The 23469-nt window shown below is 42.3% G+C and overlaps 1 protein-coding gene across 6 annotated transcripts in view; it reads right to left on the minus strand.

Moving 5' to 3' along the window:
• The window catches only part of MAP3K4 (mitogen-activated protein kinase kinase kinase 4), a 68167-nt gene extending 47866 nt beyond the window's left edge, over positions 1-20301 (minus strand). For all 6 annotated transcript variants that reach the window (XR_016464294.1, XM_090135542.1, XM_090135541.1 and 3 more), the window contains exons 1-2: positions 20222-20301; positions 5059-5249 (exon numbers count right to left, since the gene is read on the minus strand). Coding sequence is in view for 5 of the 6 variants with exons in the window: in XM_090135542.1 (XP_089991668.1) it covers positions 5059-5128 (70 nt within the window). In the remaining variant the exon portion in view is untranslated. The remainder of the gene's footprint in view (positions 1-5058; positions 5250-20221) is intronic.
• Positions 20302-23469: the final 3168 nt, after the last annotated feature.

A 23469-nucleotide genomic window follows, 5' to 3' on the forward strand; every position in this document is an offset into this window, starting at 1 on the left:
GTGAACTATGCTCATTATATGCTGGCTGTAATACCAGAACACATTTCTAGCCCAAACACTACCTGTCTTCAAGGAGCAACCACTCCTCACTGAGGCTGTGCTCTTTACTTTTTAGCCTATTTCTTTAAAAGAAAGGTGAGATAATTACACACCAACCATAAACAAAGGTATATATGATAGAGTCACTCAAGTTCCACCTGAAAAATCAGAAATAGTATAAATATGGCTTAAGAGAGGGGGGATGTCAGGGAAGATATCATTGGATTTCAGACAAGGAGCATCTCTGATTTCTGGGATCAATAAACAGGCTGAGCCTCTCTTCCCCCACATAGGGATGCCTACTGGGTAAATTCACATACTTTTGGTTATACTCAGTGCTTCCCAAGGAAACTTAGAAATCTCTGAGTCATTTATAACTTAATGCATTTGTAGTCAGATGTATTATTCATGTTCTTTGTTAACCTCATATGCTTTGCACACAGCATATTTATCACCAGCAATTCAAAAGAACCAGTAATCTGTTGCTTTAATAAATTCATTAATCTAGCCATGAGCACTCTTAGCCTGGGCACAGCTCAAACACTTTAAGAATGGTCATGGGAGCCCATACAGATGTTGCTAGATGAATTGGGCAGCATGTTATTTGTGAATCCGTAATCATGGTATTTCTTTAATAAACTGCACTATTCACTAATCTAGCCGTGAGCATTCTTAGTCTGGGTGTGGCCCAAACTCTTTTAAGAGTGGCTGTGGGAGCCCATTTGGATGCCGCTAGGTTAACTGGGTAGTGCCCTCATATACTGAACATCCCCAGACTTATAGGGCTGGATTGGGCATTACTCAGAATCTAAGCTCAGCCACTCCCAGCCCTTCTGATATCTGAGGACAAGTTTGGAATGCAAGGGGGTTTGATTTCTTCCAAATTATTCCGTTCTTTAATGCGACATTTATTCTGAAACACTAGAGGATGGTAGTTTAGCGAGACGCTTTACCACTGCTTCAAGTCTCCCATGAAGATAAATCAATGAAGTACCTTCCAATCAAGGTAACTCTACTTAGATAAATAACAAAAACTTCTATTTCATTTCTTTTCCTGGAAAGAAAATAACCTCCCCGATAACTATGTGCTTTATCATTTTTTTTTTCTTAAGAGCACAGAATTTCGAAATACAGAAAGAGATGTTCTCGACCCTAGTTAGCCTTCAAAACTCTTCCTTAATTTTTGGCTTTTATAAACTTGGTACTTTATAGTATATATATATTCTATCCTTTCTGCTGTTTCTATGCAGTGATTCATTTTCAACTAACTGGAGGACAGAAAAGCATTTAAAATGGTGGGGACCGGGTTGGTAAATCCCCCCCCCACTGTGAGGACACAGCAGGTCCGAGACCGCCTCATGAGACTGAATGTGTACAAGTCTATGGGGCCGGATGGCATGCATCCCAGGGTTCTGAAGGAGCTGGCTGAGGTGGTTGCCGAGCCGCTCTCCATCATATTTGAAAAGTCGTGGCTGTCAGGTGAGGTCCCGGATGACTGGAGGAAGGGTCACATCACTCCCATTTACAAGAAAGGGAGCAAGGAGGACCCCGGGAACTACAGGCTGGTGAGTCTCACCTCCGTGCCTGGGAAGATCATGGAACAGATCATCCTGGATGATCTGCTTGATCACATGAGGAAAGGGCGTGTGATCCGTGACAGCCAGCACGGCTTCACCAGAGGAAGATCATGCTTGACCAATCTGGTGGCCTTTTATGATGGAGTGATGGCACCGATGGACAAGGGAAAGGCGACCGATGTCATTTACCTGGACTTGAGCAAGGTCTTTGACATGGTCCCCCACCACATCCTTATCTCCAAATTGGAGGGATGTGGATTTGATGGGTGGACCACTCGATGGATAAGAAACTAGTTGAAAGGCCGCAGACAGAGGGTGGTCATCAATGGCTCTATGACCAGGTGGAGGCCGGTAACAAGTGGCGTCCCCCAGGGGTCTGTCTTGGGATCGGTGCTCTTTAACATCTTTATCAATGACATCAGTGATGGAATCGAGTGCATCCTCAGCAAGTTTGCTGACAACACCAAGCTGAGTGGTGCGGTTGACATGGTTGAAGGAAGGGATGCCATTCAGAGGGACGTCGAGAGACTAGAAAGGCAGGCCCAGGTGAACCTGATGAGGTTCAACACAGCAAAGTGCAGACTTTTGCACTTGGGCCGGAGGAATCCCAGGCATCCCTACAGACTGGAAGGAGCGGTCCTGGAGAGCAGCCCTGTGGTGAAGGACCTGGGGGTCTTGAAAAACTTAACATGAGCCAGCAGTGTGCCCTTGCGGCTCGGAAGGCAAATGGTATCCTGGGCTCCATCAAAAGAGGGGTGGCCAGCAGGGACAGGGAGGTGATTGTTCCCCTCTACTCTGCTCTTGTGAGGCCCCATCTGGAGTACTGTGTCCACATCTGGAGCCCCCAGTACAAGAAAGACAGGGAGCTGTTGGAGAAGGTCCAGAGGAGGGCCACAAAGATGATCAGGGGACTGGAGCACCTCCCCTGTGAAGACAGGCTGAGGGAGCTGGGCTTGTTCAGACTGGAGAAAAGAAGGCTGTGGGGTGACCTCATTGCAGCCTTTCAGTACCTAAAGGGAGCCTACAAACAAGAGGGGAATCAACTCTTTGAAAAGGTTGATAACTGCAGAACAAGGGGAAATGATTTTAAGTTGAGGGAGGGGAGATTTAGGTTGGACGTCAGGGGGAAATTCTTTACAGAGAGAGTGGTGAGGTACTGGAACAGGCTGCCCAGAGAGGTTGTGGATGCCCCGTGCCTGGAGGTGTTCAAGGCCAGATTGGACGGGGCCCTGGGCATCCTGGTCTAGCATTAAATGAGGAGGCTGGTGGCCCTGCATGTTGCAGGGGGGTTGGAGATTCATGATCCTTGAGGTCCCTTCCAACCCTGGCCATTCTGTGATTCTGTGATTAAAAGATACAAACAGACATGAAGTTGCAAAAGAACAGAAAATCCCATTCTGATATTAAAGCATATGGATCTCATGTGTTAGGAGTCAAATGGACTTCGTTTTTTCCCCCGACAGTAACAGAAAGGAGGTGGAGAAAAACCATGATTTAAAGTGTTAACATTCAAATGTCTTTATTCAAGATTCAATTCCAACTAGCTAGATTTTCATAGCTAAAGATAAATAATATTTGCCCAGATAAAGGCTAAGTTTGTCTACTGTTGTTGTAGAATGTTTTTATATACACAATTTCTGACTCTCTGGAAATGCCCAACTCAGATTTAAAGAGAACTCTATAATATTACAACTTGTGAAGCACCTGAGAAATATAAGACTGTAAATACACAATGTACAATACCTGTAATGAATTTGGCAGTCTCATTACCTAGACAACAGGCCTTGGGGAAGAATAGATTCATAAGATCTCACGCTTACTTATCAGATTTTACTATCAGCTTCTCGTTTCCAAGTTTTCTCCTAATAAACAGCAGCACCTACTTAAGTTTCTTTATATTTCAAGTACCACTGCCCATTATGAGACTTGCACCCCAACCCACAGGCCCTTCTCAGCTCCATCCAAGAAAGCACTTTCTCATTCACCTCCAGTGTCCTCATAAACAAGAGTTTAATAAATATGTACAACAGGTATGAGATCATTCATAATAAATAGATTATATTCTATCCAGTGCTGATTTCACCTGTGACAACCAATAAGGACATTTTTTAGAACTGGCCACCATCCTAAAAGCTACATGAGAATACTGCAGTTACAGAGGAGAACAATGTATCCACTAAAATGACTCCAAAAATTATCAGTTCAGACTGAAAGTTCACCCGCAGGTATTCTTCAAGATTTCTCTATGAAATCCTCATCCATTACATCAGAGGTGCTATTTTTTTTTCTGTGTTCAGAGAACATGAGAAAAATAACTACAAGCAGGGACAGTTCAGGAATTTTAAGGAGTCTAACCTTTCACATTTGTTAGGGATATCCAAAGGGCTTTGCCAGGACAAGAATTACAACTTCTGACAAAAAAATATTTACACACAGTGTGATCCAAGTGGCGTTTACCACTTTCAGTTTGTGGGTGTTCAAGTAAGTCTACTATCTCCTGCTTCTATAGTGTTTGAGTTATCCTTATTCAGTGCTTCAAATTCTCACTTAGGGCGAGAAAGAAGAACAGAAAAAAAAGAAAAAGAAGCATTAAGGTGTCCTCAAAGGAAAGGGTGGAGGTGCAAAATACTACCTGATGTTCATGTTTGCTTAGAAGTACCAAAAGACAAGTATCTTTCACCTGGTTTGATTTTCCATTTTCAATTAATAATCCTGGTATTTAGTGAGTCACAGAGCTTTCTAGTATCCACCATCTATAAGAAAGATCAAGTTTTCTGTCTAGAGGACTAATGTAAAGATTGCTAGACTCCTTACCATGCATTCAATTAACTAGAAAGCTATCAGAGATTCCTGCTCTGTGAAAAAGAACTCATCCTAAATAAAATTTTTCATCAAAAGGCACTGAGATCCTAAAAAAAATAAACTGAAATCTAAGCCTCTTTTTTTCACTGAAAAAATGACTTAATAGCTTGAGATAAACAAAGAAAAAGCTTTCCTTTGTAGGCTCCAATATTTGTCTAGTCTTCAGCATTGGATAGCCTTTAATTTTACAGGAAAGGAGAGCTTCAGGAAGTAGGGTTGGGATGGACAGAGATTTCAGTTTAAGCATTCTATTGCATTAAGTTTCACACATTTCCAATGCACTATAAAGGGAGAAAGACATCTTGTTCTTTACATAGGCCAAGTTTAACACTTCAGAAAATAGGAAAGCATCACTGAACTGACATTTTATAACATCCGAGTCAAAGGAACAGGTAAAAGATACAGTTGCATCTTATGAAAATCTCTGAAATGCATTTATTCGCTTAAAAACTTAAATCACTGCCACTTCGTTTTGCACCTCAGAGTCCCATCCATATTCTGTATGTTTCCTTTTTTAGGAAACAAAAGGCTGCTACTATGACACCTTGTAGCCAAAAATAGAGAAAAAAAACACACCTACCTTTCAAAGTAGATCGGCTAGCAGGTCTCCCAACGTTGTTTTTCTGATGCTTTGTTGACATACGTTTCATCTGGCGGGGTGTACTAGGAGGAGAAGTTCCATAGAAGGTGTCAGCACTTGCTTCATCTGATAATTCCTCGGGTTCGGATTCAGAGATCTTGCAAGTAGCATCTTCTGATTTGCACTCTTTCCTGAGAAGACCAAGTTAAACCAAGGCACTAAAGATACTGTATTTTTTACTTGCAATATCTGTTTAGAAAGCTAATCCATCAATACATCTCAAGCATTCTGTGAATCAGCATGAATCTTCCACAATTTCCTGTGACAACAGTCACATAAATTTTCTCCACCACTCTTCAGACTCATTCAGGCAACATTCCAACCATCCAATTCCTACCTTTTTGTAGGCAAGATGCAGTAAAGAGGATATAGTCAAAGAGCGTCACTAGGAGAATACAAAGTAAAGAAAACCTTAAATACAATTTATTTGTTCCTCAGAAAACAAGTGGCAGCTCTAAATCAAAAGCGATATTAAACAAACCAAAGTTCAACCATTCAAATACAATACAGGAAAGTCAGTCTTCTTAGTGGCAGAAATAACAGCAGAGGACTTCCCTTCCACCTTCCATGCCTCTAAACTGCACATACCATACAGATAACTTCCAGTTTTCTGAAAACAATCCCTACCATTCACAAAACCAACATCTAGCCCATGAGACCTGGATGCATTTGATGTATTTTCCACTGATCTTTAATATGAAGTAATCCCAAAGCTTTTTTTCTGTAAAAACAGGTTCTTCACAGTAACTTTTTAATTAGCCTCAATTACTTGGACCCTTAGGAAAGATGCAGACAATACTTTAAAAGAACTCAGAGGTTACGCAAACATGAAATTAAGATAACATATAAAAGTTTTTCAAATCTGAAGTTCAGATGGTTGGCTTAACAACTGGATGCTGAATCACTAAGTTCAAAACAAAGCACGTATCTTTGCAAAGTCAGCACAGAATCAAGCACAAGAGCTTTTCAGCCCCTTGTGGGACCTTCCACTGCCATTTACATTTTATAGAATCACAGAACCACGGAGCAGTGTGGACCTTAAGGATCAGTCAGATCCAACCCGCTGCTGTGGGCAGTGCTGCCAAACACCAGCTCAGGCTGCCTAGGGTCCCATCTAGCTTGGCTTTGAGCATCTCTAGTGATATGGCATCCACAGCCTCTCCTGGCAATCTGTTCAAGTGCCTCACCACTCTCTGAATAAAGAATTTCCTCCTAACACCTAATCTAAATCTCCCCTCTTTTAGTTTAAAGCCACTCCCTCTTGTCCTGTCACTATCTAACTGTATAAAAAGTCTCTCTCCCTCCTGTTTACAAGATCCCTTTAAGTACTGAAAGAACACCATGAAGTCGGCTTAGAGACATTTAAGCAAGCATTGTAGAGTAGCCTTATGTAAAGTATCACAAGACAATTCATCTTTTTTAAAATGTTGCCTTATCTTTTAAAGTGCCCCAAATTCTGAAATACTTTGAATCTTTCAATGATAAAACTACAGAGTACAGTTCTCTCCTTCAGCAAGGAACAGGCATATTCCAGAACCCTTGCCTGGTATCACACAGCTCTATTGTAGAATGATCCAATTGAACGCTGTTTTATAGTGATTTTGGTCTTCCCTTCACCCCTTCAAAAAATCCCAGCCTTTCCTTCGAATCACTTCTGACACAAGCCCATGCCAGGAGCTGGTTTGCCCCTAAACTAATATGGCAAAAATAAACAAACCAAAACAAACCAACGAGAGAAAAAAAACCACCACACACATCTGTTTTCATATGTAAACTCCAGGCTAGATTCATATGTAAACTTCCAGTGCCAGTTTCCTCTCTGAGGAAGAGGTCAAAAGTAAAACAAGCAGGATGGGGCAGGTATGCACCCTCACATAATGGTTTGCTTTAAAAATAAAGCATGACAAAGACAATAAACGACTAGTAATGTTAGATAGTCTTTCACTCCTCCTGGGGAGCGCTTGCTCTGTCCCACCATACGATCAAATCGGCAGTGGCAGTTAGGCACAGTAACACTACCAGCTCCATCTCCCTGAGCAATCAAGTGATGCACCGCAACAACACTACTCTCAGAGGAAAACACCAACAACTAACTGAACTTCAGTACATTTTATGTTCCACACTAACTTATTAGGAGATTTATAAAGCAAATTCATACATTAGAAACAAAGACAGTCTGTGAAGTGCCTCACTGTCCCACCAGTAACATATCATTTGAATTGTTCGCAACCTGAAAAAGTACCACTAATAACAAAATATTTTGGACAATTGAGGCTTCAGGGGAATGTAAATGTAAATGGCAGGACAGGGTATTTACCTTTTTGCTACTCCTTTCTAGCCATCTGGTGTTCACCTACACAGGGTAAGCAGAGAGAAGGAAAGAGGAGAGGACCCCGAGGCCAGAACAAGCCTCTGATGCTGACTGAATGCCTCAGATGCGCTGCAGCTCAAAGCACAGCAGGACCTCTCCTTCTCCTAGGAAACCAGGATCCCCACACCACTCTTATTGCCACCAATCCTTGCTGATGCCACATCTGCAGATGGTCTGCTTTAACATATAGCTGGCAAAGCATGCATCCCTTTAGTTTGGAATGATGGGGGAAAATGCAGGCTGTCCCCAACCCCTCACACATTTTATTTCTGAAGCAGGTGTGCAAGCAACACCATCTTGACTCTGAGAAAAGGCATGGAGGCAAAGAAATACTTGGCCTGCGTCAGACAGAATATAACTAGCATCAGCACCTGATCACTTCCACGACAATTCCACCAGAAATACAAAGAGCGTTTTCCTTGCTATTTGTGAGGCAGACAAGGAACATTACTCATGCTCTGGCAGAGTGAGCCTGAGTGTCTGCAGGAAGAAAACGTCAGAATAGTGCCAGCAAGTAACACAGCAGCGAGATTAAGAAAAATCAGATACTGAATTATTTCTTTGCCTTTAGCTACAACCAGAAATAAATATCCTAACACACAGAACATCCTTGCTCTCCCCAAAGACATGGATGCATTTAGTGTGTGAAATTACTCTTCTCACATTACAGTTTCAAGAAGAAGGCAGGCAAGCTTGCTAATTTCAGCAAATAAACTTCAGAGGTTACCAAAGAAAAAGCTTAGGTGGTACCGTAGCACCATCTGTAGCTTAAGGAGACCCTGCAGTGAATTTGGCCATAATGACAACCACACCAAAATCAGCAACACTTCTAACTGGTTCCCTAGCCCTGAGAAATCATACTGTTTGTGTGTCTTGTAACAATCCGATTTGAGTAAGCACCGTCAGTCAAATACAACAAGGAAGCCTTTTTGGATATAATTTACTCTGACAAATCTTGTAAATGCTGAGCTGGGAAAGCAGAACGCAAGTTTACATCTTTTTGGACACCAAAAGGATTTTGTTCCCAAGAGCTCTTGCAAACAACGCTACTGCAGAGAAAACTTCAGGCAGAGCACACCCCTCTGAGTTTGCCAAAGACAGATCAACCACAAGAGACCAGACCACATGAAACAAGAAGTCATTACTTCCAATGCTTATGGAACTATTTATTTGTTCAGTGATCTCACTGGCTGTTCAAGGCAGAGGGTGGGGTGCTGATGCTCTGTGGGGCCTGGCGCTTGTACGAGGGCTCAGTGCCAAAACAGTTTTAAACAAGGACAGCTTACCTTGCTGTAAAAGACCAGTGAGGACACTGTTTTCCTTTTGTTTTTAAATGAGTAAGCTCTTCTAAGAGCATAATGACTATACCTCTTCGCCAAGCTGGCTGAACTGATCTTTAAGGCCCATAAGCCAATTCCTTCCTTAGAAGCCAATGGCTCGTCTTTCCTGCTATGCCTGATGAGAGGGCATGAAGGCCAAATGTATTCAAAAAGCCCTTCAACCTCACACCTGAATTATATACATATGCATACAGTGGGACTCGGTAGGCCATACTTATAATTCAGACACATTTTTCTGGGCAAGCAATTTTTTAATTTTTAAAAAACACTGGCAGATTTATCACAAGACATACAGAACCAGAAGTCACATTGTCAAATAGCAACCATGTCCAACCACAATGTTAGCAGTTGACAAGATGGGCTGATCTTTTCAGAGGGAGGAGAACATCAGCTGCAACTCAAGTGTAAAAATCCAGCATGCACAGATTAAGGTTTGTGTGCTTGAGAAGTACATAAATAAAGCCAGAGCTCCAATCAATGCCAGGGAACACAAGGACTCAGTTTCACCAATGAAAGCCTCATTGTACAGCACTGCATGCAATATATAGGTTCTGAACTAAAGGAAGTACACAGGTAGGACTAAACTGATGTAAGGATTTCTCACCCACACAAAATCAAATAGCTTGGAGACACACAGGAACACCAGTAGCAACCCTCTGGCATTAAGAACAGTTGTCACTTTAATGTAGATTTAGATGTGTTAGATTACTAACATAGCATTTGTAATGCTAGTGCACTGCTTACTTTCATGAACTAACCAAAGACTAGTTAAATCCATACACCTTTAAAATACACTACTGGCAAGCCTATATCAAATGACAGTATTGGTTATTACACAGAATTGTTGGTTCCTAAGTACTGTTTTAACCGAGTTTGGCAATACTGGAAAAGCAGATTTCTTGTCTGTTCCTAAGAACTAGACAAAGCCGGATGTGGCTCTGGGCAGCCTGGTCTGGTGGTTGGCAACCCTGCATGTAGCAGGGGGATTGAAACTAGATGATCATTATCGTCCTTTTCAACCCTGGCCATTCTGTGACTCTATGAACTACAGGTCTTCTCCCCTACAGCCACTGAAAACCATCTTGTAATTAAGGGTACACATGAAAAGCAAAATCTAGATGGATGTTAACTGAAGTTATTCATTTTCAAATGTACATAGGACAGGTTAAGCCCAATGCTTAGGAGGAAAATTGGAAGTGCGCGGTCTTCACAGTAGAGTGCTTGCAGGCTGCTCCCATCCTCAATTTTAATGAGCAAAATGCTTCTCAGCAGGTTTATTCTTGGAATACAGAAGAGACCACAGCCAAGAAACATAAATCAGGAATATTAGGAAAGTTGCAAGAGCAGTGTGGTTAAAAAAAATAAACATATGCATACATAAATAAACCCAACAGCTTTGAAATAACTAAAAATAAATAACCAAAAAGATTCTAACAAGTAACTACTGTGTGTTACATCACCATGCACTTCAACCAGTATCTGGAAAAAAAAAAAAAATTTCTTCAGCTTTTTACATTGTCTGACAACAGATATTTTGTTTTTAAACTAAATCAAAGTGTTGGCAATATATCTAATATTTCAGCTCAATCAGGAAAATTAAGTTACATCTTCCAGATTTTCAAAGGTCTGCAAACAAAACCAGGAGAGGGAAGAACTGGGGTATGAAAGCAGCATGACAGGCAGCACAAGGTCTGGGAGCTGTTGCTTCAGTAGCAGGAAACCAGCAGTCACACAACACCTCATCTCCATTGCTTTACGGGCACATGCAGACACCCCATATCCTCTACATTTTAAGAGCAACCAAAAGTCAAGCTAAGATGAGATGCCACTCATTTCAGAGTTTAAAAATAAATTAGAAAAAATACAATCATTAAAAATAAATTAACAAATGAAAAGACTGAAGACCACATTGGAACACATTGGTGCTAAAGATGCACCAAAGAGATGTCACACCAAAGAAACAATGACCGAAGAAAACAATGTCATGTTAAGAACTGCAAGAGCAATACAGAGACAAACTTCCTTTTTTTTCCAGCTGCCCTTGATCCTCACTAGCAGGACTTCAAATACACTAAGTGCTTACATATATCAGGTACAACCACCACTCACCATCCCACACCCAGCTTAAACCTTCTGGGAATCTAAGCAGCAGAGGTCACCTGAACTCAGCATTCAGCAGTAACACAAAGGCAGCAGCCAGAACAAGGCCACTACAGGAGTTCCCCAGTCAGGCCCTTCCCCAGGTTGCTGCAAACAGCTCCTGAAGAGCTTACACCTTTCATATATCCAGGAGGATTCTCGGTACTTCCCAGGGCACGCTGCCATTCCCGTGCACTGCACTTCAAGATCTGTACAAAGTCCACCACCAAACCACCAAGTTCTTGACACTCAATATCTTTGTTTTTAAGGTAAAAAGTTAATTTCTCACACATATGCTCTTTAACCAGAATACAGCCCGGTAATTAAAATATGTAGGAAGAAAAACGTTCATTAGCCTGCTCTTCATATTGCACATTTTCAATTAGCTATGGAGATAGAAACACAATCACTAGACACAGCCAAGAGAACCTTCTTAAACTAACATAGCTATCCCTAAATCCAGTTGCAAACACTTTATTTCCAAGATAACCAACATACTGACAAGCACAGAATTGCAAATCGTGATCGTGCTGCAGCTGCTAGCAATGCAAACGCGTGCTTTTAGGGAGCCATCTGTTGAAACCGAACAACAAAGGAGTCTGCAGTTCGAGCTGCTAAACACGGCACAGCTCCGACACCAGCAGCTCTAATTTCTTGGTTCTGAAAAGTTTCTGATGAATGCAGAAAACACTATAAAACCATTCTTGCATACAATTTTCTCTTACCGATCTACATGTGCAAATATTAGATGCAAGTGATTGCAGATGGTGCATTTAAAGCATATATTACAAACAGATTAATGGCAACAAAAGAAATACAAAAGACTTTGGTAAAAAGGCAAGAAAAAAAAGGTGTGGTTTTTTGTTGCTGTTGTGTAGTTGGTTGTTTTTTTTTGTTTTGTTCTGTGTTTTTTTTTTTTTACAGAATAGCAGGAATTTGCTCACAGTTCATACAAATAAAACTTTTTGCTAAATAAATCCTGTGCAAATTTGGCTAAGCGCTAATGAGGAAAAAACAGTCTGGTCAGCAGGATATGAAGATTCTGTAACCAGCACAGAGATTGGAATGGTGTACATCATAATTCTATTGTGACTACATCTAAACAGAGCTAAAAAAAAAATTAGATTTACACTAAAGCATAATAGTGATAGACAGTAATGAAGATGCTTGCTTGCTTTTGTATTCACATTCAAAATTTATATGCCTCAGCTCAGCATTTCTGAGAAGTCAGCACTGAACCTTAGTCACCAATAACTCATGACTGCTGTCCACATGTTACTAAGGTTTATTGTTCCAAACTTGGAATTATATTATATGAGATTTTAACAGTATAATTAAATTGTATTTGAAACTAAGGACATGTCTGGCTTTTCAATCTGTTATCCTTAAGATAATTTGAGTAAGCATCAAGCCTTTTGATTTCTTTTCCTGAATGGGAATCGCTACCACCAAGATAAACAGCAGATAAATTCCACTGGAAGGTTCTTCTAATGCAGTAATTTCGTAAGAACAGTCTTCAAAGTACAAAGGGTAAAAATAATTGATTTCCACCAACACCATCTCTCTGTTAGGTCCTCTTTAGGGGAAAAAAAAGGAAAACTTCACTGCATGTGGAAAATATTGGTTCTTGGCAAATACCTATGTTTTTGTGTAAAGAACTGGAACGGGCATCTGTTACCTTCTGCCTTCCCAAATGTCAGAGAAAATAAGAGCACACAGACACCTGTGCCACATCTCAGTACTACAACAAAAAGCACTGAAAGCAAAATCGATCTAGTGGAAAAAGCGGCAAGAACTTTGTTTCCAGGTCGTAAATCTTGCAGTCATTGCTTTACTCCAGAAAAGAGGCATCTGGGTAACTTAACTTGATAGTAAAGCTTGGCAGAAGAGCTTCTGTTAGAAGACCTAGCAGAAACATTATAGTGGAAAAAAGGGAACTTTAGCTTATTGCCTCTACTGGCATGAAAACGACATAAAAAAGCACAAAGAAAAAAGCACTGTTCTCTAAAACACTGTTTGCCCTTGCAGCTCTTCTTCCAATTGGTATAAAAAGAAAGGCTGCCAACTCCTTCCATTTCTCAGGACCTTTTTCAAGCATGTTTCTCTAGCTCTATTTGTATATCCCTACTACCACCTTTCCATCTGCAACATTCTTCCTTTCTAGAGGAAGTGGCTAACCCTGTCTTGCTAAAAGCATCAATTTCCCCCCTTTTCAGAAAGCAAAGACATAAATATTTACGAGTCACACTGAACCTTTCATCACTTTCTCATAAAAGCAGATACTATGCAAAGCACATCAAAGTCAGGGCTAATACAAAAGGGTAAAAAACAAATCTGAAACTTTTGTTAAAGCTAGAAGAAAGTTTGAAGGATAGCGATGACAAAGACAATGCCAATAAGTTATTTGAGGGAAGGGGAAAATATTTCATTGTGTTGCCACCTTAAGACATCTTAAGGCAAAAATACAGCACATTTCTATATTTTTTTTCAAATTGCTAAGCACCTCCAAAAAACATTTTAAAGAAGAAATAATACCATATAGTAATTCAAACTGAGCTGTATATCATTATGTTTTTTTCCTTTCAGAGGAACAGAGAAAGGCTTGGTATGTGCACAGAAGCCAGTAATCATAAGCTCAGCAGTTGACTTGATGGGGAAGCATGTTAACTTTTTGGTACATCAGCACATCAGTTACCTATTGGATCAAGACGCTCAAGTGAAAACTATACAGCCACATTACTGCTAGATCCAGAAAGAATTCAGGGAAATCACAGAATGGCTTAGGTTAGAGAGGACCTTAAAGATCACCTAGTTCCAATCCCCTGCCATGGACAAGGCTGCCACCCACCAAATCAGGCTGCCCAGAGATCCATCCAACCTGGCCCTGAATGCCTGCAGAGATGAGATATCCATAAGCTCTCTGGGCAATCTGTTTCAGCACCTCACCACCCTCTGAGCATAGAATTTCTTTCTAACATCTAACCTAAATCTCCTCTCTTATAGCTTAAAGCCATTTCCCTTTGTCCTATCATTGTCTACCCATGTAAAAAGTCAGACTCCTCCTGCTTGCAAGCTTTCTTCAAGTATTGGAAGGCTGCAATGAGATAACCCTAGAGCTTTCTCTTCCCCAAGCTAAACAAACTCAACTCCCTCAACCTTTCTTCATAGGAAAGGTACAGAAAGAATGTAACTGCATTAGTAAATAGCCAGAATGTGTTAGCAGCACTGTAATAACATCATCTGCTCACTATTTAGACCTTATTTCCACTGAAAGATTAACCTATTGCATGGCTGCACAAACACTAACACTTGAAGCTGCTATGAAGGCTATGGGCTTACACTGCAAGAGCCACGCTAACAGTTAAGCACCAAGGACAACAAATTCCAGATCAGCTACAGCCTAAGTATTTTTGCTGCAAGATCAACAGCAGTTTGTAGCAAGACTTCAATGCAATGAAACAAAACAGTATTTCCACATAAGTTGAGAAGGAAGAAAAAAAATTACTGTGGGGGGAAAAAAAAAAAAGGAAAAAAAAGACCTAATTCAAAGCTTAGAGCCAACCATTTCATCTCTGATTGATTCTCATTGACATCTTTTCCCCCTTGGCAAATCTCAGTTTGGGCCATTTAATAAGAACAGAATGGCACAGAAAGCAAGAATATCCTTCATTTCTAGTGCAGACCTCAAGCACATTTGTCTGCAGCCAGCTCCCCCTCACACAAAGATCTTCAGAGCACTGTACTTGAATGAAGTCACCGCAGAACGAAGCCACCAGAAATCTGTATCAAGACCAGCTACATTTATTTGAAAAGAGAAACTCAAACTTATTATTCTGCTTCTCAGGACACAGAAACTCCTGCAGCTGGTTTGGTAAATTGATAATACTTTGACACTTTTGCCAAAATTCTTAAGCAGACGCTTCCAAGCGTTTGGTTTTTGTATGTACAGCAGGAAGATGTACAGTCACAATGAAAGGGTTATAGAAACAACAGAGAGGCACCATGTACTGACAGCCAAATCTGATGAATTTGAAAAAGACAAACTGTCAAACAAGGAGTTAAAAATAAATTAACCAAAAAGGAAATTACTTTTCACCATATCTTTTTATTACAAGCAGAAATAACAGTTTTTGAGATCTATTTAAATGAATTCAGAAAGTGTTTTTTTTTTTTTCCCTGTACATTACACCAACTAGAAATAAGCATAAAAATAAACAAAAACGCAGCTCATAACATTTTTGGCAGTTCTTCATGTTCTCATCTCAGAAAAAGAAATAATTATAATCAGGACTTCTTGTTCTTTTTTACTAGTAAATCTGGAAACAGAAAAAGGTTAACTGACTTTTCCATCTTAGACTATTTAAAGTTTTCATGAAAATCTGGATGATAACATAACAGCATTCACAGCATGTGCATGTACATCATGATCTGAGCTTCCTCCCAGTGCTTTTCCCATCCACAAAGGTATTACTTGATTAAAGCCATACTAAAAGTTATTTTAACAAAAAGGAGCAACCATTTAATTCTGGCATCACTCTGCAAAGTGTGGAAAAAAAAAACAACAACTGTGAAAATGCTGATGGCTTTGTTAGATTTCCGCATTCACTTTTAAGCCCAGGAAGAGAGGCTGCAAAAGAATCAAAGGTCAGAAGTGCAGAAACAGGAGAGAAACTAAAGAGAGCTTCACCCAGCCTATCCAGGGTCCAGTTTCCTTATCTTCAATGTCTCAGAACAACTGAAGTCAAATATTAATTGGTTTCAGTAACTATGTTTCTTTCATTCTTCACCAATTAGATTTGTGCTACTTTCTCAACCCCAACTATACCCTAACTCATCCTTGGGAAAAGAACAGCACTTCACCTTTTTATTTCTTTAAATGAGAAGTTCTGAAGTGTGATTTCATCACCAAATTAAAGACGGTTGAGCAAAAGACATCACAGTACAAATCCAAAGGATAAATGCTGCTGCTAAGTACTTGGCATCAAAGATCTCAAACCAGTTCCTAAGAACTACTCATAAAAAAAGTAAAAAGTAACAGTGATAAATTGGGAAGGCACAGAGCCACACCAAATGATAATCAGAGCTGTAACAGCCACTGATTTTCATCAGTCATTTCTCTTCTTCCCCAACACTTTCCTGCTCGCAAACTTCACTATTCTAACAGGATGTTCTACTCCTAGAAGGGAAAAGCTATCACCTAGTTTTGGTCCCAACATTTCAGTTCATCTTTTTGATGAAGTCAAAGTCTGCAAGAAACTCAAAAGCGAAGCACTGAAAGTTAAGCATATTTTTAGTGGAAGTTGGTGCCTAAGCACTTTCTAATTCTGGGTGCTGGATGGTCAATCCACAGTCTTCGGAAAATACAGGCAATGCAATGAAGCTACAGTATGCCACACAATTTGGAGCACTTCACATCCACAGTAAGTTCCACAACGCAGCTGAGAAGTAAAAGAGACATCCCTAACTGTGACCTTGTTACCACTTCCCTGATGGATGTTTCAGAGCTAAAATGGTAAAAACCTTTATAAATACTGTTCTAAGAGAAACCATCAGCAAGTAAACTAGCAACATGCTAAGCCAAGGGCATAACAAACCAGACACGGATACCACATCAGAAAGCAATGCACAACAGTCAACACAGCTAAGTGGTAGCTGGATGCAGGAGCAGAACAAATCTCCTCCTCCAACTCGTGACAGCATCACACATTCATCTGGACACTGAAGCTACATCCCACTTGTCTGAATCCAAAATAAGGCAGGTGAAGGTTCACGGCAAGCTGCTGTGCTCCTGTGTATAGAGTTGCTGGACTGCATGTGAACCAACATCAGAACAACTCGGTAACATACAAATAGGGATGGTAAGAGCAAACATTTCAGTTTGGTTTTATGCTTGCAGCTGGTCAAGAATGAATATGGAACAATTTTCACCTTTTTAAATGAATAAACTATCATTAATAGATTACAGGCAAAACATAGCATTAACATAGTTAACACTGAAAAGCAGAAGAAGTCTTAAGAGGAGCAACAGTCCTACAAACATAAATGGCACACACACACAACAGTAAATCCAACCACACAGCTGAAGAACTAAAGCTGACAGACTTGTACCCTCCTGTGCTGACACAGGTCAATGTGCTATTTAATAAGAAGTGGGTAGTATAAAAACCTGTCTTCTGCTAAACTGTATCTAAAATACATTTAAAATGGTCTATGATATGTGGCTGTCATGGAAACCAAACCTTCAAAAGACTCTAAAACTCCCAACTCACTCCCTAGAATAAGCATTGCTGCATACCCCTCAACCTTTCCATTAAATTTGGTAGATCTGTTTTTCATCTCAGCACAGTTTGCATTCCACAAGGGCCAATACCACTTGCTTACATAATAGTAAAACCAACCTTGACACAGGCAGCACTAATTAGCAGACAGAAAACCAACTCCAGCAGCCACACAACACAGAGTAATTCTTGCTCCTGTAAATACCATAGATATCTCAGCAAGCACTTCATGTATTTGCATGCAGGTGGAGCAATCATTCATCCCAATCTTTCACATGTAAACAAGAAAATGCAATACATTAAAAATGGAGATTACATCTTACCTCATTTAAATGTACAAGGGAAAAAAAAAAAATCAAGAAGAGGATGGTGGTAAATTTTCCAGTAGAAGCTATCATCATAAGTTAATAAAATAATTTTAACTTTTTTCACTGCTGATATACAATCAGTCATACAGATATAGTCTGGCTGCCAGAAAAGTATGTTAAGCACAATCCATGTCATGACTTCGAGTTTCCCCCAAACAGATGCTGAAGACTAACAGCCCAATTCACTGTCATCATACACCCAACAAATCTGAGAGACAGACCACTGAAAAACATCCCAGTGCAGAGGAAGCCTCCACCATCATTCCCCATTCTGTCCTGCTCTATTCACAGCCTTGCTCCTATGTCCACCCCTTGCATTGGATTTATGCCAGGACAATAGAGGTCTACTAGCAATCAAGGACAAGTCAGAGTAGCTCTATAGCTCTTCACACCTTTACCGTGTGTCCAAAAAAATGGCATGCCAATAAAGGAATTGCTTAAAGCCTCACTTTATTGCCATAATGAATTTTGTGCCATAAAGTTCTTGTGAATGCCTAAGTTTGAGGTGAGAAGATTTAAAGCCTATAAGCCACAAACAAGGAGTACCAAAGAGACACCTCTTTTACTTAGTGTTCTATGCAACCCAAGGGGAAATATCTTGAAAACTTTTTGTTTGCTTGGTAACAAGAATCAATACCTATATGTGAATACTTCACAAAACTTTCTAGGAGCACTATTTCCCTTATCCATAATCACAGGAGCCTCATGCAAATGCAATCCTGTCTCAAATTCAGCACCAACTCTCAGGCTTCAAGCACCTTCTTTGGTTTGGAGCTGCCTCCCCTCTCTCCTGACCCCAAAGTATATGTTCAAGAAGAAAAGAAAGCCCTGGGGGGAAAAAGTTTGCTTTTAGAGAGAAGTTGGCAATTAAAAGCTTTGGAACATCTTGGAACAACTGTATCATTCAAATAAAGCCATGAATGTATTGCTTGCTTACTTTACGTATACAAAAGGTACCACTGTATTTCTGTTCCGACAAGACAGAATCCTAACACAAAGATCAAAAGATTTCTGACACAAAAGGCTGTCTCACAACAATAAAGCAATCAGATTTCTTTTTAAGCAAATGTAGCTGTATTGCAAATGAGAATGGCTGAGGACTTGCCCAACAAAATTAAATTTAACTTAAAAAGAATGCATTATACTGACACAGTGCTAGCCAGAGGAGCATAAAAACACATTCGTACGCCACAAGCAGGGCTGAAAACAATCAGCCTATCCCATGCCACCAGATGGATTTCACACTGTCAGGCTGGTGCATCACAGTGATTTCAGCAAGATTCTGACCTCACAAGCAAGAATGACATACTTAATGACAGCTCCAAAATCTAAAGAAACTTTGGCTATGTTGAAAAAGGCCTCCAACGCTTTTTCTTAAAAGTAATGCAGAAATAAAGTATTGCACAAAGCCAGAGAAGCAATTCCAAAGCAGCTGTGCAGTCAGTACACCAAGTCCACACAGAAGTGAATCACAGCAAAGTGCATGCGTTGCCCCACACCAATTAAGACTACCTAATTGTTTTGCGACGTTTCCTTCCCACCCACCAGCTCACTCCGAAATAACTAATTCTGTTTTCATTCTCCGGGTGAAGTTGCCACCACACCATCCACACCCACATCCGACTCACATAAACTGTCTGTTAAAAAGCAGAATCCAGCAGAGGTCAGAAATGGCCCCAGACAGGAAATGCCTGGGTGTATTCCAGCGAGGCGCTGCACTGCTCCTCTACACGGAGGCAGCCCAGGTCCCAGGGTCACGCTGCTGTGCAAACTTCACTTGAAAGCGTTTTCCGCTTAACTTGCACTATCGTTCCTCGAAGTTACTGTAAGAAGGGACCTTGACACTCATACATCCACTCGCCTTGCTGGCACTCGTAATTAGATATCGCAAAAGTATTTTGAAATAACTTTTTCCACGCTTTCTGCCATGCAAACTGCGAGCATCCCCACGTCCCCTCTCGTCCCTCCGGAGCAGAACAGCAGCTCAGAAGGCGCGGGGCACACGGCAGCAAACCGCCCGCCTCCAGCCCTGCAGAACTAATCGATCACCCGAGCGCTTCCAAACGCTTCCTGAATGCCTCCTAGCGAGGAGCGAAGCGCATCAACAGGATGTTATTTAAAAAAGAGAAATAAGCGCCAGCGAACTAACAACTCGAACTTATGCAACGCTTCTGCAGCCGGTTACAAACGCTAAAGCGAGAAGTAACCTGCACCCCCACCTCTCAGCAGGGCACAGCCACGCGGGGTCAGCCAGCTCCGAGGCGGCGGCGGCGGCACAGAGGAGCGCACACAACGCAGCCGCTGTGCGGGAGGCTTTCCTAGAGCCGCACCTCCCGACGAGGATGCCGCCAGCAGCGATGCGATGCGATGCGATGCGATGCGATGCGATGCTCCGACCCCTCCGCCCACCCACAGCCGCCGCTCGCAGCGCTTTCCCCCCACCCTCCCTTCCCTCCCACAGCCCACAGTCCCCGCTCCGGCAAAAGTTCTCTCGAGAGCCGTCCCGCAGAGAAACCTCACAACGCCGGTCCGCTCCGCTGCCCGACAGGGGGGAGGAGGCGATGCACTGCTAATTGGCGAGCGCCCACAAAGCGCTGCCTTACCCACCCGCAGCCGCTAGAGATTTCTTATCGCTGCGCTTGCCGGCTCGGTGGTCGCGAGGAGAAAGCGCTGAGGCTGCAGAGCCGGAGCTCCGCGCACGACGCGCACCCGCCGCCTTGCAGCAGGGCTCGGCCCCCGCCCGCCGCGCAGCCACTATCTGGCAGCCGCCGGCCCGCGCTCCCCGAAAGTAGCTCCCTATTTGGCAGCGCCCGGCACTGACCTCTCCGGCGGCGGCGGCTCCTCCATGGTGGCGGCGGCGGCGGCGGCGGCAGGGAGCGGTGCGGCGACGTCTCTCATGCATGCACCGAGGCCGCCATGGCGGCGGATCGCAGTGCGCGGCCCGACCCGGCCCGCTGCGGCGCCGGAGGTGCAGCGGCGGAGGAGGGGACGGGGGTGGGAGCTCTACCCGGCTGCAGGGACCCGGCCGCCAAGAGCCGCCCGCGCGGCCGCCATCTTGGAATCAGCCTCACAGGGCAGCGAAGCCGGGAGCATCGCTACGGCGCGCGAGGAGGGACTCGCCGAGCCACAGGCGCTCTCTGCGCCGCTGCCGGACGGGTGCGGAGGAGGCAGTGCTCCCCGCCCGGGACGCACGGCGCTCTCCGTCCCGCTGCCGCCCGCCCTCTGGCCGGAGGCGGGCGGTGGGAGCAGGGCGCGCCTCGGGAGCGGGGCGTTCTCGTCTGCGAGAGCGGGGGGCGGCGGAGGGGGTTCTGCCCGGGACGGGAGGACCGGATTTCTGCGCCAGCTGATGAGAGAGCCGGTTTAGGCGGGTTGTTTGGGGCGTCGGGGGACGCAGGGAGCTGCCGTCCCGGCGCTTGTTGGACTCCCGGCGGGATGAGGAGCAGCACCGGGTTGTCCCACGGCAGCCTGCCGTGAGGCGGCTCTCACCAAGAATCGAGAGGGACGCAGCCCTGCCTCACGCTGCAGTATTATGCGTGTTGTTCCTTCGGTGTTTTTGAGGAAACCGCGTTGATCAGTGTGCTCGCTTGATTCCCTGATGGTTATGCCAGAGCTGCCGTCCGTCAGGTGGTTTACAGAACTGTTCCTGACATGTGCAATTCACTGAGTGAGCAGCACGGACGTTAGCATCCAGAGACAGAGAGAAAGTCAAAGTTAGTGATTACTGAGAGGCGGGCTGCAGGGTTTACCTGAATATTTACCATCTCTGGGTGGTTGGGCGATGACCTACGCATGCAGAGGTTGGAGGCACCCAAACAGTTCAAAGCCATCTGAAAGTCTGGAGGCCCTGCAGTGACTTCCATTCTCACCAAAGAACAATCAGAAGAGAGCAGTTATACATACGGGGGGAGGGGTGTGGGGAAAAGCAGGCTTCATGCTCCTGGAACAGCTTGTTTCATTTTACAAACATTCTAAAGCCTACAGCAGTGCTGTTAATCAGCTTAAAACAAAGACCTGAAGCCACATGATCCATTTGGAAATATAGGGAGGAAAAATGTAATTTCCTGAACTACATCTATAACTTGGCTGGAATATGGGCTAACGCCCTTCAAATGCAGAGAAATGCGATGGGTTGATTAAACATTCCAAAGGATGAGAACCTCATCTTTTATATTTTATAGGACTGGATGAAGAGCAGCAAACCCTGGTACTGGTAACGCAAGTTCAAATATTATGTTTTTTCTGAAGAGTGACATTTGAACTCGGAAAGACTGGAATCGGTGCTCGCTTCTGCTTTGTGCTTAATTCCTCAATTAAATTAATTATACAATAAATGTACAGATTTCTTTCATCTCATGGCAGTGGCTTTTAGCATTATTTTCAGCTATGTTATGGCTCATCATCTGACACCAGTCACTGTAATATTGTGTTAGAAGCATGTTTTCCTTAGCTAGCAAAAAAATATGTATACATCTGATGTCTTATGCCATGGAGGTGATGATGTGATAGTGTAGATGTGCTGACACTCCAGGGGCACATGACAGAGGTGGAAATGAGACTTCCCACTACTACTACCTTCTATGAACATGTAGATGGTTTGCTGAAGAAAATTAGGGTTCACTGCAGCCTCTCAAACTGGGAGAGCCAGAAAAAAAATTTCAGCATGCCTCTTTTCCTGATAGGGCAATCCAGCATCACATTTCTGTGGTGCACCAATGGAGAGTATGCAAAAATTACAAATAATGACAAGCAAGGCAAGACTGTAACTTTGATATAACAGCACTTCCTTGCATACAGTAGGCCAAAGTGAGCAACATAGCTGCTGGCATCAAGAGAATAGAGTGTAAATCTCTCTCCTTATCTCCTTAACAGAGGAGATTTATGAAAGGCCTGCAGAGAGCACAGGTGGACAGGAAAAAAGATTCAGGAGTGTATGGAGCTGATGACATAAGACTGTCAGAGCTTATCTGTAGATGATATTTAGACAAGCAAAACTTAAAGAAATCACAGAGATCTTACAAAAATTGATACATATGAAGTTCCTTTAGTGATTTTGTCTTCATTTAGGGAATGTTCTTTTATATCAAAGGCTCAATGACTGTCAGTTTGTGAGTCTAAGTATACCAGGTGCATGAAAATTGATAAAGTTGTTCAGTTTGATTCTACTGCTGAAACAGAGAATGGTACAAAAAGAGTAGAGACATCACAATAAAAGATGTACCAGAAAAATGAGTTAAAAACATTAGAAATTTTAATGGATTTTAATTCCTGAGGTGGCAATTAATCATGACCCTGCAACTATAATATCAGTCAGGACTGTGCATGCAAGTGTACTCTTGTAATCTGTGAGTTCTACAGCTATATACCAAAAAAAAAAAAAAAAAAAGTAATAAGGAAAAGAAAGATACAGCCTGTGTAAATATTTAAATGTGTTATAAAAATATCTTTCAAGTTGTTTCAGTAACTGTCACAGGCTCAAACTTTCTTTTTTTTTTTTTTTTAAGCAGAGTTAATGAAACATGGTAATCAAATAATCATTTGCTATGAATTTACATGCAAAAATAATATCCTGGACAATAACAGTAATGTAGATTTAGGTTTTGTTTCCAATAAATTATTTCATTTCCACGAACAGGTATTTAAAAGCAAAGGGAAGTCAATTAAATGTAGTCCCACCCTCAGCAGCAGACACTGGAAAGCAGCCTGTTAGATACAATTAGTCCAGCTCTAGTTAAATCTGCTGAAGATAGAATTTTTTCTTGGTCATAGGTTAGAAATGCTCTTCTGCAGACCTATGAACAATAAAGCATGAACCATACCTGCATTTGATATGCGGCAGACCATGTGACAGCATTTGT

Source organism: Phasianus colchicus, chromosome 2, assembly GCF_987193195.1.
Source record: "Phasianus colchicus chromosome 2, bPhaCol1.hap1.1, whole genome shotgun sequence".
NCBI classification, from domain to species: domain Eukaryota; kingdom Metazoa; phylum Chordata; class Aves; order Galliformes; family Phasianidae; genus Phasianus; species Phasianus colchicus.